Raw genomic sequence first — 15,396 nt, 5'->3', positions numbered from 1 at the left:
CACTGAGACTACAGCAGAGAGAGCGAAGGGAGCCCAATTTAGAGCTGCAGCTGTTTTGGCTGCCCCTGTTGAATGGCACTTACTGAACACTTTGCAGGGCTAGGAAGACTAGTGCATGTCCTCTCAGGTGCATATCTTGGGGCTTGTCTACACTGGCACTTTACAGCGCTGCAACTTTCTCGCTCGGGTGTGAAGAAACACCCCCCTGAGCACTGCAAGTCTCAGTGCTGTAAAGTGCCCGTGTAGACAGTGCACCAGCGCTGGGAGCTACTCCCTGCTTGGAAGTGTGTTTTTTAACCACTGGTGCTGCATCTACACAGCCACGTTAAAGCATTGCTGCGGCAGCACTTAACGTTGCTAGTGAAGACATATCCTTAGAGAGATCTCTGTTCCTCACCCTGATTTAAAGTGCTTGAAGGTTTTGGAATGAAGGTTCCTAATGTTTACAGTCCATCTTGAGGACCTGCATAGCTTTCCTGGACAAAGATCTTTGTAAATGTAGTGTTCTAAAACCAGATCCTGATTGAATTGCCCGGTGAACATGTTATTAGCAGATACGCAGGGTGGAATAAGTTCAAGTCTCCTGTGTCAAGAAGCATTGCAAGTGTAGAATTTGGATGCTGTCTTAAGACATTGTCAGTTGGCACTCAGACAGGAAAGGAAAACGCATACATGGATCAGTAATGAAGCACAAGAATGTTCCCTGGATAAAGGGGTGGTAAATTTATCAAGTGGGGAAACACTGGAGATAGGTATTTCCAGAACACCTCTGTACAAAATACCAATGTTCTTCATGAGGCACCAGAAAGCAAATGCACTGCCAACAGACACTTTGTTTTTTATTCACTGCTGAGGTAAGTTTACATATGTATCCATTATCTCTGATAGCAAAGGTTCTGACTAAGCTTAGGAGAGGATGGGCAATGATCCTTATTTTCAATGATCCTTATCCTTAAGTAGGTAATCAACTGATCCTTCAGAATCATTAGGATAATGTGGCACGTGATACATTTTAAAATTAGAAAAACCCTTGTGTCATGGGTTGTTAATATGGTTTTAACTGAGCTGAGGAAAGCTACTATCAAACCACTTGCTAACCTCTGAAATCAAGGTTTTTTACATAGTAAATCACTTTTCGGGTTGCAGTGACTTCCATTCACAGTGATTGAGTTTCATGTTCTAATGACTGGTTCACTTTAAACTAAATCCTTCAAAAGTAAGATAGTGTTAGGTCATTATTTGGTATTTGTCCATAAGATGGTAATTGAGTTCTGCTTCAATCATTCAGTCCTCTTGCTTGCATTCTTCCACACCCGCTTATTAATCCTGGTGAAACTCTTCTCCATAAACTTGATGCCAAAAGATCCTTTGGCTTTATTTGGAGAGAACTAAAGCCCTTAAATACATGCACCTTTGTTTCAGTTGACACTAACTCAATAGATTGTGTGGTCTCTAAGGAGACCACATTTCTCAATATCTGTTTCATTGTTATACCATGGCAGGCCTGCAGCTTGTAGGTCATGTCAATGTCCTTTTGGTGTGGAGTGAATCTGTTATGGCAGCAAACTTCTCATCTGTTTTTATCTTGGAGATTTACAAGGCAGCATTTTATGTCAACTGAATATACTCAGATTATACTCTGTTGCTCGGATTCACCTTCCAGTCAGGAGTCAAGATTTAGTCTATTGTGGAAACTTTTTCTAGGGTATCTTATTTTCCTCCTTTGCTTCTCTGCAGATAAAAAAAAAAAGATATCTACATAGCTTTAGAGTAGGGCCGTCAATCACAGTTAACTCACATGATTACCTCAAAAAAATGAATCTCGATTATTCGCACTGTTAAACAATAGAATACCAATTGAAATGTATTAAATATTTTGGATGTTTTTCTACATTTTTAAATATATTGATTTCAATTACAACACAGTATACAAAGTGTACAGTGCTCACTTTATATTATTTTTATTACAAATATTTGCACTGTAAAAATGGCAAACAAAAGAAATAATTTTCCATTCACTTAATACACGTACTGTAGTGCCATCTCATTATCATGTAAGTGCAACTTACAAACATAGATTTTTTTTGTTACATAACTGCACTCAAAAACAAAACAATGTAAAACTTTAGCACCTACAAGTCCACTCAGTCCTACTTCTTGTTCAGCCAATCGCTAAGACAGACAAGTTTGTTTACATTTATGGGAGATAATGCTGCCCGCTTCTTATTTACAGTGTCACCTGAAAGTGAGAACAGGCATTCGCATGGCACTTTTGTAGCTGGCGTTGCAAGGTATTCACATACCAGTTATGCTAAACATTCAAATGCCCCTTTATGCTTTGGCCACCATTCCAAGAGGACATGCTTCCATGCTGATTATGCTAGTTAAAAAAATATTGTATTAATTAAATTTGTGACTGAACTCCTTAGAGGAGAATTGTATATGTCCTACTCTGTTTTGCCTGCACTCTGCATGTATTTCATGTTATAGCAGTCTCAGATGATGACCCAGCACATGTTGTTCATTTTAAGAACACTTTCACTGCAGATTTGACAAAACGCAAAGAAGGTACCAATGTGAGATTTCTAAAGATAGCTACAGCACTCGACCCAAGGTTTTAGAATCTGAAATGCCTTCCAAAATCTGAGAGGGATGAGATGTGGAGCATGTTTTCAGAAATCTTAAAAGATCAATACTCCAGTGTGGAAACTACAGAACCCGAACCACCAAAAAAATAAAATCAACCTTCTGCTAGGGGCATCTGACTCAGATAATGAAAATGAACATGCGTCAGTCCGTACTGCTTTGGATGGTTATCGAGCAGAACCCATTATCAGCATGGATGCATGTTCTCTGGAACAGTGGTTGAAACATGAAGGGACATATGAATCTTATGTACATCTGGCACATAAATATCTTGCAATGCCAGCTACAACAGTGCCATGCGAATTTCTGTTCTCACTTTCAGGTGACATTGTAAATAAGAAGTGGACAGCATTATCTCCCATAAATGTAAACAAACTTGTTTGTCTGAGCGATTGGCTGAACAAAAAGTAGGAGTAGGCTCTAAAGTTTTACATTGTTTTACTTTTAAATGCAGGGTTTTTTGTACATAATTCTACCCTTGTAAGTTCAACTTCCATGATAAAGAGATTGCACTACAGTACTTGTATTAGGTGAATTGAAAAATACTATTTCTTTGCCATTTTTACAGTATATGTATTTGTAATAAAAATAATATAAAGTGAGCATTGTACACGTTGTATACTGTCTTGTAATTGAAATCAATATATTTGAAAATGTAGAAAATATCCGAAACTATTTCAATTATTGTTATTCTATTATTGTTTAACAGTGTGATTAATTGCGAATAATTTTTTTAATTGTTTGACAACCCTACTTTAGCAAAATGGTTAACTTGAAAACTGGTATCCCACTATTCAGAATAAAGGTACATTAACCCTATATTCACATTCTACCTGCGTTGTCTTGTTTTGTTTTCAATAATCCTGGAGTTTTTTAATCTCCAGAAAAGGGGATCTTTAATGAAGGCTACCTTCAAAGAAGAGGGAACTACTTATCTATAACTGCCCTCTGAAAATAAATACGTAATAACTTGCCAACCATCCTCTTCTAAATTGAATGCTCTGTAACATTTCTATTACTTTATTATTTTGGGTCTTTTACATATGGAGATAATTGCTGGGCAAAGATCTTGTTGCTGGAGCGCATGGGGTGCTTGCGTTCCCTTGCAAGGGTGATTTGAGATATCCTCTATGGATCTTTTAGCTTGGGGAGTGCTCACAGTCATGACTTCAAAGAGAACTTGATATCTTGATCTACACAGTGTTGCCTATAAAAGTGAATGTTGTAGAGGAACAAATTAGTTCAGCTGTGTGCAGTGTTGCAAGCTGCTTGGAACTTGGAGGGGAGAGCAAAGGCTGCAGGAGGGAAGAGTTTGGAAGAGGCATAAGGACACCAGTCTGTGTGCATATGGCTTGAATGCCAGCTGCAGTTGCAGCATCTCTGTAAATAGCTCTCTTAATAATGAGTCAATTTTAGTTTTCAAAAGATGGAGTCCTCTCATGTCATTACCCAGTATGTGGCACATGAAATACGTAGTAACTTCCCCACTCCCATAATATCTCTTCATGAGAGGAGAACTCACAACTCCCACTGACAGAAACAGGATAGTTGCCTTGGTAGCAGGGTGGACCAGATATGATAAATCTGCTTACTCTTATATAAATAAGAAACCTCTCTCTGAATAGGGAGATTTTCTGGCACTAATGTCAGTTGATTTCAGGAGAACTGCTTTGGAACCTATGAGTTTTAAATAAAAAATTGCTGAAACTAAATGCTATCAAAATTGCTCTATATCACTTCTCTGCAATAATAAAAGGGAAGTGAAAATGAATAAAGTTTGATGGTATGATCATGGTGTCTTCTATATAAAGAACTGGAAGTCACAAGATCAATAACTGTACCAAAAAGCACGGACTTCACAAACAAAAATGTTTTCTCTAAAATTGTGGGTTAATGCATGGATTGTTGTCCCAGAGGGCATAGAGTCTTTTCTCTCCTACACTCAGACCACAACCAAAATGCAAACAGCATGGAAGAATCATTCCCTAAAGCTCAAGAGGCCCAGGAGGTTTTTGCACTGTTAGTACACCAGAATATATCTATCTTGCCCTATTTAAATTTAAATAATTGTCTGTCATGGCATGCTGATGCCTGGACTGTTGTTACTCCTCCTTATTTCTTCCATCAAGACTGTGAGGTTCCAGCCCTCTCAGTAACCAAACCTCCTTTCATCCAGAAGGCTTTCTGCTGTTAAGGCCCTCTGTCTACCCTGGACAAAGTAGTGTAGATCTTATGTGAATTTAGGTCCTCACAACGACGTATAAAATGAGGGATGATTACTGGTGAATAAATCAATCCTACACCCCAATTTGGGAAACCAGCAGAATCTTATCAAGTAGACACTTTCCTGACAGGTTTCACATTCATCTTCTATTGACTTGTCACATAAAAGCAGGGGTTCTTTTGAAGTGACGACTCACTTCTCTAGGATAAGAGCTGGATCACCAGCTTTCAAATAAGATATCCTGTCTGTGAAGAAGGTTTCCCTTTTTGTCAAGCACCAGAATACACAAGTATTTGTATTATTCTCCAAAGGACTTTTACAGACTCCAAGCTGAATTCCCAAGAGATTGTTCCATGATCGGTCCCAAGTATGATTTCATCCTCAGACACTTTTAATGTTTTCTGGGGATATTCAATATTCAAGGTACTAGACAGAAAATATAGGCAGGAAGTGGGAACGGAATATATTTATATGCTGAAATTCCATTTAATATAAAATCTAGTTTTGCATTCCTGGGGTTCGGTAGAGAGACAGCAGATGTTACAGCAAATTCTATTAAACAGACTAGCTGTAAACTTTCTCAGTTACTCCATGAAAACTTAATAATGGAATATCTTGTATATGTATTTCAGGATAAGACAGAAAAATCCCATGGTATATGGGATTTTTACCTCTCCTGCATCATATTTCAGATGCAAGTCTCCCTCCCACCCCTCACCCCCCATATGTTTTTATTGAGGATTGCATACCTGCTCCTCCACCCCATCTTTTCCATTAGAAAGATGATTCATTCTGATAGAGGCTACTGCATGCAATAGAAGGTATTGTGATACATTATGCTTGTTGTGTTTGTATGTAAACTTTAATTTATATAGACTGTATATTATATTCTTCCATTAATATCTGGACAAATGGTAATATGCCTTTTTCATACAAGAAGAAGATATTCCATGTTATGTGTGTGCATTGTTTCTTTCCTTGTGGAAAAAACTCTTCAATTTTTTTTAGATGGTTCTATAGTGAGAAAAGGATTCCTCAGACATATAATAGCCTATATCTGGGGAAGAACTTGAGGGAGGAAAAAGTCTGTATTTTAAAAATATTTTTTAAACTTCTGATTCAACCACATTTTTAAAAAAAAAAAAGGATTGAAGTCGAATAACTTTTTTGCTGAATGACATTTAATGAAATAAAAATTTCTATCATTCATCTTATTAGTATAAATTAATGTTCTCTTCTCCCTAATATGATTAAATCTAATTGTTATATCTACTTTCATGAATGTCAGTATATCTAACTGCAGTATTTTTATTATATTATGTCTGCATTATACATCAATATACAAATAGAGCACAGAATCATAGAAATGTAGGGCTGGAAGGGATCTCAAAATCATCAAGTCCACCCCCATGCATTGAGGCAGGACCAGATAAACCTACACCATCCCTGACAGATGTTTGCCCAACCTCTTTTTAAAAACCTCTAATGACGGGGATTCCAGAACCTCCCTTGGAAGCCTGATCCAGCAGTTAAATCCATTATAGTTAAAAAGTTTTCCTAATATCTAACCTAAATCTCCCTGGCTATTGATTAACCCCATTACTACTTCAGTGGATTTTGAGAACAATTGATCACAGTCCTTTTTATGGTAACAGTCTTCAAATATGTTATTTGTTATCGGGTCCTCCTTTGTAAAGAAAGCCTAGCTTCAAAAAGAAAATGTAAAGTAATTCCCAAAGTGGACTATGAAAATAATTTTCTATTCCTTCTGAAATGTAAATTCATAGTATGTTTGTAAAACGCTGTATAACCTAAAAGCTCAATATCACTTATTATTAATGATAAATGAGAGCTTGTGCACTAATACAAATTTGTGCAGTATCTATGGTATAGTAAGAGTTGCAGTTCATTCTGGAAATAGTGTTACAATATGTTGAAATCTATCACTTTCTCCGATATACATTTTATCAAGATAAAATTGAAAGAGCATTTTAAAATCTGAATATAATTTTTCTTTTAGAGGATAGAACAGATTGATAAAACTAAAAAGGGAAAGTTTCTGAATATTGGGTGGAATGTGGGCATAATTTTCAAAGCAGTCTCTGTACCTGCACCCATAATCTGAGCACACCCAATTTTTGTGTGTATAACTCTGTATGCACACACATTCTGCATGTGTGGTTTCACGGGCTTTTTAAAAATGTGGATCTATAGGGGTGTCTAACAACTTTCTCCTCACAAAGGATCTTAAAAAAGCAACTATTTGGGTTCCTTAATATTCTACTATTTATAACTCTGTTCTGTCGATTTATAATATTAGTATGCTCTCATGTAAAGTGGTAGTTAGGAAGAGAATATTCTTTTTAAAAAAATCTTCCTTCCTTCTCATTCTCCGTCAATCCAATGCCGCTTAAAATGTTATGCTGACACTGAGCATTTATAGAAAAAGCAGGGGACAAGGGAAAAGTGAGGATGAGCACCCTTTGGCTATATATATATTTGAAATTTAATTCTAATAGCCTTAGAACTAAATATAGACCATTGTCCTAAGACGACTAATTTTTGTGTTTGTTGATAGATGAATTCTGGTTCTCAGATGGCTCCTTGTCTGACAGAGCCAAATTCAACGATCCCGGCTTGATGCCCCTTCCGGACACTGCCGCAGGACTAGACTGGTCCAACCTGGTGGATGCTGCACGAGCTTTTGAAGGTAAGAAAACTCAGCAAAAAGACTGCTCTTCCAAGTTTTTCCCATATCTTCTATATACTCATTTTGAATAATAAAAATCTTATATGTATCTCAGTAGTTATAGCCTTTTCTGTCCTTTTTGTAATATCACTTACTTTCAAATGAGGAACTGTGTTGGACACAATATGTACTGTGTGGCTACTATCAACTCTGCATGTGCAGTCCAAGTGATGTTGCCCCTCCCTCTGACTTGCATAATAAGCCCTCAGAAGAACGTTGCAGTGGTACAAGTCTTAAAATGTCTACTGATATGTTTTCAAATATAGTGTGCAGTCAGGAAGTAGAGCAGTCGTGCAGAATTGGACTATAATTCTAGGTTAACCTGGAGAAAATGACACACTCATCTCTTTGATATCAAACCTATACATGCTTAGTTTAAAGGTAAACAGAATAGTAGACATGCATATTTAAAGGTTTTGTTTTAATGTATGCTTTGGTCAGGTCTTTCTCTATACTGTCCTAGAGTTCAACAATCTCAAGTAGAAAGGTTTTGTTGTTTTTACTCTTTAGTTAAAGGCATTCAGAACTATTCTTGTACTATTTTGAATGCATAGAAAATGTATCAGTGATGATCAGCATTCTAAAATACCATCATGCTTTCTATCCTGATTAACTTTGAGTCCCTTTGTCTCTGTTCGGCCCTTTTCATATACTTCCTATCAGTTAAGAGGAATGTATTATAAAATCGAAAGATATTCTGAACAGGATTCCCATTGTATTTACACACTTGGTTGCTTGCGGGGAGATGTGTATATATTTTTGTTACCAGTATCCTAATGCAGCAACTGGAAAATAAAGACTTATCAATACAAAGAAGACTTGGAGTGATGTAACTGTGTTCATGCTGAAGCATTTTTTACTGCTGCATAAAGAAGATTTTGTTGTTCAACAACTCTTTTATCAGTTCAGCTGACTGAAAGTACTTGTTCTGAATTCATATTTTCTGAAACTCAGATATTTTGAAGTCTTTTAGAAACTTTATTTTCATTTTTCTAGTCTCCTTAAATCCTCAGCTCAGAATAATGGCATACTGCTTTATTCTGCAATTAATTAATTTGAGCAGCAGTTTCTCGATTCTAGTAATTTAATGCTTATTCTCAATAATTGCAGTCATATTTTTTTCTCATTTGTTCTGTTCAAATAGGAAAAGCTATTGACTGACTTGTTTTTAGTTGCATATATTTCAGATATTTTCATTTATTCATTTTGTACTACAGTACTTGTTCAGACGTCATAGTTTGAAGAAGACAGTCTGAGTCACAAAATAGAGATTGTCTCATTGATTGCTTTGTGAATTATTTGAAAAATTTGAGTTGTAATGCACATTCCCATAAAGAATGCTATAGTAAGTGTTTCTAAGTTTTGTGTTAGTGGGTACATTTCTTTTCTGTTAGTGGGCGCATTCGTGCAGAAGGTGGAAAGATCTATGCATGTTCTATATAACCTATAAAACATTATAACTAATTTTTTGATTGCATGCTATGATATTGACCTCTTGAGTGGAAATAGGTTTTCTAAAAGATTTGGTCAACTTTCTGCATACTCAGTCTCACGACCAGAAAGCCAAAGTCAAAATAAGCACAACTGATTAGCATATCGTGAAAAGTTCATTTGGAGGGAATCCATTATAAGAAATAATGAGTTCTTAAAATAGTTGGGTTTGAATTGGGTGCTATTTTCCTGTGTATGTTGAAGTTGTCCTTCGTAATTGAGGAATCACTTCAAGACTTGGTATTAAGAGTAGGTGGAAGCTAGTGTTCTGGACTCTATGAATGTAATGAATAGAGAAATGATGATCCCAGAGATTAAGGAAATTGGTGATAAAAATGTCAATGGAGTTCTGCTATGCAGGGTTCACAGTGTTTGAAACGGAACATTTCTAGAAGTTTGGAAATGAAGCCGAATAGCTAGTTCAGCATTCTTCTTTAAGAATCTTTTAAAAGGAAAAGGTGTGTACAAGCACAGAAGTTGGGATGCCACAATCATTTCCTTAGCTGTGTGGGGATTAAAACCTCGGACCTTTTTATTTTGGTGGATGAGAATGTGATCAAAACTTTTGAGATATGTCTGTCTTTAAAGAAAAGTGATCCAGTTAATGAAGACTAAGCCATTGTTAAAGGGGTTGTTTGCTACTGAAGATTTAAGAAATTAAAGTTAGATTAGTCTCCAATTCTGATCTGCCAAGTCTCCTAACAATTATGCAATTTACAGTCCTTGATATGGGAACTTTATTTTAGTTTTTCTTTTTTCATACAAGGCAATTTTTCTATATCTCTTCCTCTCCATAGCTGGTGGCATGATTAAAAGGTCAGTTCTTTCTTGGGCCACTTTATTCTATCTACTGACATCCCATAAAATTAATACTTATTCATAAATACACATTTTGAATTATTACCATAATTCTTCTGTGTTTTAAACCCAACTCTCATCCAAGATGGAACAATATAGAACAGATGAGGGATTTTAAACCTGGGAGTGAGGTGATTTAAGAATGAATGTCGACATAACTTTTTATTTTTTGCCATTACAGCTAGAACTTGAAATTCACTGTTAGATGCTACAAAGGCCTTCTTTTGTAGTTTAAAACTAAATGAATAAATAATAGCTTTTTCCCTCTGGTTAACTCATCATTTTGCTCCTGCAAAGTTTTTGGTCTAAGATAATGTTGAAAAATATATTTTTAAAAATTGATACTGAGATTTTTTTTTTAGATTGTGCTGTAACCCTTGCTTTCTAAAAGCCCCTGTGAATAGAATGCTACAGGATCTTAGAGATCCAGATACCAATGCTTCTAGCAGCTCAGACTCTTCATCAGGATCCTGATGCTATTGGTTTCCTTTATGACAGTCACTTTTTGAGGATTCAACTGCTACCACCCCTTACTAGACAAGAACTTTGTGCACAGGTGGATGATGAAACCTCACACTAAGTAGGATCTTGATGAGAGGGAGCCTGAGCAACTTCCCTTTTTTCCTGTAGCTTGACCTTGTGGTCTAGTTTTCTCTTCAGAGGTGGCTTTTGGGGTCCATGAAGTCCCTGATTTGGGACCATTTTAAATATCAAAGCAAAATTTAGGAGGTTTTTTTTTTGTTTTTTGTTTTGTTTTTTTTTAAGACAGTTTCTGCACTTGTTGCTGCAGACAGAGCCTTGAAAATGGAAACCAATTTCTAAAGTTGAAAGTTTACCGCTAGTATTTCCTGACATTCTTGTGGAGTTCACTGTTCCCACATGGTCTCTTGGAGAGGGCCTTTGTGATTGATGAAATCAACAGGTACAGTTCCTTGCTTTTTGAACCCGTTCATGGCTGGGGAGAAGTGGGCGTTAGAAAGTCTGCAACTGATGCTGCTAGAACACCCAGGGCTTCCTCCTGTCAGCTGCTTGCAGTTTTGCAGTCCTTTCCAGAGCAGTCATCATGGTGTCTGGACCATTCAGTAATGTGAAGCAGCATGAGCTAAGCATAGGTAGGGTGATCGTACTTCCCAAAGGGAAAATGGGACACAGAGTGGGGCTAACTCAAGGCTCCCTCCTCTGTGTGGGGCTGGCCCAAGCTGCTCGCCTGAAACCCCCCCACCCCCCCTCACACACACACAACTGCCTGGGGCCAGCACAAGCCACTCCTCCACACACAGTTAGCCAAACTGCTCTCCCAAGCCCCCCACCCCGTGCTGCGTGGGGCTGGCATTGCCACGCGCCCCGCCGCACATTCCTTCATGCACCCCCCTCCTTTTTTTCTTTTTTTTTAAACAAAAGTGGGCATTTGTCCCGTTAGCTCTTGCCAACTGATCAAGGCTGAGATAGGGCTTAAAAAGTGGACTGTCCTGGCTGAAACGGGACATGTGGTCACCCTAAGAATAGGTCTAGGGGCAAAAGGATTCCAGCATTCTAGTCTTGTTTCAGTTCAATGCAGCTCAGCTCAAACATTGATTCTCTGTGTCCTTGGCCAAGACACACTTAAAATTTTGATCGCTGTGGGGTTTCCTCAATACTTAACTACATTACTATGATGTGGTGACCATTTTTTATAGACTGCAATGACTATAATTAACTCACTTGTGGCTTCACCACTTGTCCTCATTAGTCACATTACAAATTTATGGCAATGCAACCTTTACACTACACAAGCATGTTTTCTCCGTGTATAATACGGGAAGAAACTTGAAGAGCTAAAGGAATACAACTGAGAGCAAAGTTGATAGATGAGACTACAGAGGAAAAAGGGGACAGATAACAAGATAAGAGAAGAAAGGGTAAAGAGATATAATATGGAAGAGGAGAGAAAGGAACTGAACAACAGAGAATTGGATGCTACCAGGCAAGACAATAAAAAAAGAAGAGTATAGAATAGAAGGAAAACAATAAACAGAACTGAGAAAAGAGAAAATTGTATTGAGATTGATAGATTAAAATGGAGAATGAATGGAGAGAAAAGGGGATAAAGAAATGTTAGAGAATAAGCAGGAAATGAGACAACCTTTAGAAAATTTGATTCGTATTCCTTTAATTGCTTTATTACGCTTCTCTGAAATCCTCGTAGTTCTGAGTTTGGGGTAGAGCAGTGTACTTTTGAGTACTTACATTGTATTAATAGTAATGGCTACTCTGGAAAATCAAATAACTGAAGAATATAGTGAAGGAAAAAAACACTAAACTGTCCAAGATTCCCACAACTGCTTTTCATTCTAGAAGATTGGAGTGGGACATAAACATAAACATTGACTCTTATGTACAGGCCCAGCAGTATTTGTGTCACTGTTAACTGCTGGTTTTAGTTTAAAAATGGGCATTCGCTGTTTTTTAAATAATATTTTGGGGCTTAAACAACCTGACAGAGAGCCCCTTTATGTATTGTTTATGATTTGGTTATATAAACAAAAGTAATTTCAACCAGTGATGAGCTGGAGCCGGTTCGCACTGGTTCGCTAGAACCGGTTGTTAAATTTAGAAGCCCTTTTAGAACCGGTTGTTCTGTAAGGGACGACTGGTTCTAAAAGGGCTTCTAAATTTAACCCACCAAAAGTGGCACCTTATGTGCCAACTCCAAGGGGAAAATTTGGTGGGTGCAGAGCACCCACTGGCAGCTCCCCGCCCCACCCCCGGCCCCAGCTCACCTCACCTCACCTCCGCTCTGCCTCCTCCCCTGAAGGCGGCGCCCCGCTCTGCTTCTCTGCCCCCCCAGGCTTCCCGCGAATCAGCTGTTCGCATGGGAAGCCAGGGCAAGCTGAGAAGCAAGCCATGGCTTCCCGCTCAGGCCCAGGGAGGCAGAGCAGAGGGTGAGCTCGGGTAGGGGAGGGTGCGAGGAGGGCCACCCGCGCCGCAGCAGGTAACCGGGGCAGGAGGGGCGCGCATGGGAACCGGGGCGGTGCACTCAGGGGAGGAGGCAGAGCGGAGGTTAGGTGAGCTGGGGCTGGGCGCGGGGCGGGGAGCTGCCAGTGGGTGCTCTGCACCCACCAATTTTTCCCCATGGGTGCTCCAGCCCTGGAGCACCCAGGGATTCGGTGCCTAAGGTGCCACTTTTGATGGGATCGGTGGGGGGAGCGGCTGCTCCCCCTGCTCCCCCCTAGCTATGCTCCCCCATCCCTAGGAGCCAGAGGGACCTGCCGGACGCTTCCTGGGAGCTGCCCCAGGTAAGCACCGCCGGAACGCCCCACCTTGCACCCTGGCAGGTGCCTCTGGCTCTTAGGGGTGGGGTGCGCACCCACTACGGTGGCCCACGAGACCCTCCTGCCCGGTTCTGGAGGCAGTCAGGGGACAGAGGAGGGGGGTGGATGGGGCAGGGGTCCTGGGGGAGGGTTTCAAGGAACGCAGGGGTTTGGATGGGGCAGGGGTCCCAGGGGGCAGGGGTGGGCAACGACACCCTCATGGGGTGAGGAGGGAACCCATTTTTAAGATTTTGGCAGCTCATCACTGATTTCAACCACTGGTGTATACCAGGTATTTTCACAGTTCTAAGCTACTTATGCCAATTAGAATGCAGCATTTCTTAATGCCATTTTATCTTTGTGGCACCATGTGTGCTACTATAATTAATATTGTTTTAACAGCTCCATTTTAAATCTTCATAGTTTAATAAAAGTTATGCTAAACATATTATGATTAGGGGAAAGAAAAGCATTCAGCATAAAAGATAAGTATCTAATCAAATTAGCTTGTTTAAGTGTTTAGAAAAATAAAATTCAAAACATTTAGGAAAAGTTCTGTTGTCTAATATGCATGTTGTAACTCCTGTTGACTTCAGTGGAAGTTTGTGTGTGTGTCTGTGGACAGAATTTGACCTTGAGATGGGAGTTTAGCAATGAGAGGACCATTTGATGCATTATTTTATTTTTAGCTTTCTTCTATTATGCTATATGTTACCTAACTTAAATTGTTTGGATAATTTTATTTATTTATTTATTTTTGCTATCTGTGATGCTCCTGAACAAATGCAGTTCTGGTCCAAATTCTTCTCTTTTACAACTATGCAGTCCCATTAACATGCACTGAGGTGGATGGGTTGCATGTTTTGGTCCAGTGTTCTCATTTTTCTCTGTCTGGAGTAGACAATTTTTTGCTTAAAATTTTGATGTAAGTACCCATATATCTTCTCAAGTAATTTCCTTTGTGTGAGTAGAAAATGACATTCCAAACCAAAATTAGAAAAAGGAAAGATATGTCATTCGAGAGGATTTGATATGCACATAGAGCTTCTATTAATGTCAATGGGAGTTGTCCTTTCAGGGTTTGGTAGCACAAGTGTTGCAATCATAAACAAAAGACTAGATTCTTCTCTCATCTCAATTTAACTCCATTGGTATCAGTGGAGGTCTTTTGATTTCCACTGGTGCCAGTGAATGGAGAGTCACACCCAAGTCCTTATGTTATATTAATATTGATGGCTACTCTGGAAAATCAGATAACTGAAAAAGAGAACAAGGAGAACAACAACTTTTGGTCAAATTCTGCCCTCCAAAGCACGGATTTAACTCATTTCAGTTCACCTTTTAAAAACGGCCCTGTTAAACTGGTGAAACAATTATTAAACACAAGAAAGTACTCATGGGCACGTTCAGTGGGACAAGAAATAAATACTGAAAATAAAAAATTAGGCATGCAGCTGAATAAGAATCTTCCTATGTAACCATTCACTTTGCAATATTCCGTTTCCTTATTTATGACAGAACTGTCTTATGCATTGTTCCAGGGAAATGAAGTGAGAAAACTTGTTGGTGATGTGCTAGCTATTATCTGTTTGTTGTTGTATTACTGAGGGAGTAAATTTTGACTTTAACATATATGCCATCATGTGGCAGCAATGCCCCTCTGCCATGTGCATTGGCCAAACCGAACAGTCTCTACGTAAAAGAAATGGACACAAATCAGACGTCAAGAATTTTAACATTCAAAAACCAGTCGGAGAACACTTCAGTCTCTCTGGTCACTCAATTACAGACCTAAAAGTCACAATATTACAACAAAAAAACTTCAAAAACAGACTCGGACGAGAGACTGCTGAATTGGAATTAATTTGCAAACTGGACACCATTAAATTAGGCTTGAATAAAGATTGGGAGTGGATGTGTCATTACACATGAAGTGAGCTGTAGCTCACGAAAGCTCATGCTCAAATAAATTGGTTAGTCTCTAAGGTGCCACAAGTACTCCTTTTCTTTTTACACAAAGTAAAACTATTTCCCCATGTTTATTTTTCCCCCCACTGTTCCTCACAAGTTCTTGTCAACTGCTGTAAATGGCCCATCTTTATTATCGCTACAAAAGGTCTTTTTTCTCTCCTGCTGGT

The 15,396-nt window shown here is 38.7% G+C and overlaps 1 protein-coding gene across 13 annotated transcripts in view; it reads left to right on the top strand.

The window, feature by feature from the left end:
• The window catches only part of SIPA1L2 (signal induced proliferation associated 1 like 2), a 238,194-nt gene that overhangs the window by 211,150 nt on the left and 11,648 nt on the right, over positions 1 to 15,396 (top strand). For all 13 annotated transcript variants that reach the window (XM_073338090.1, XM_073338089.1, XM_073338083.1 and 10 more), the window contains one exon: positions 7,449 to 7,580. In XM_073338090.1, the coding sequence (XP_073194191.1) occupies positions 7,449 to 7,580 (132 nt within the window). The remainder of the gene's footprint in view (positions 1 to 7,448; positions 7,581 to 15,396) is intronic.

The sequence above is a fragment of the Lepidochelys kempii genome, chromosome 3 (assembly GCF_965140285.1).
Source record: "Lepidochelys kempii isolate rLepKem1 chromosome 3, rLepKem1.hap1, whole genome shotgun sequence".
Classification (NCBI taxonomy): Eukaryota; Metazoa; Chordata; order Testudines; family Cheloniidae; genus Lepidochelys; species Lepidochelys kempii.
The sequence above is the reverse complement of the archived record's forward strand: the minus strand, read 5'-3'. Positions and strand labels throughout refer to the sequence as shown.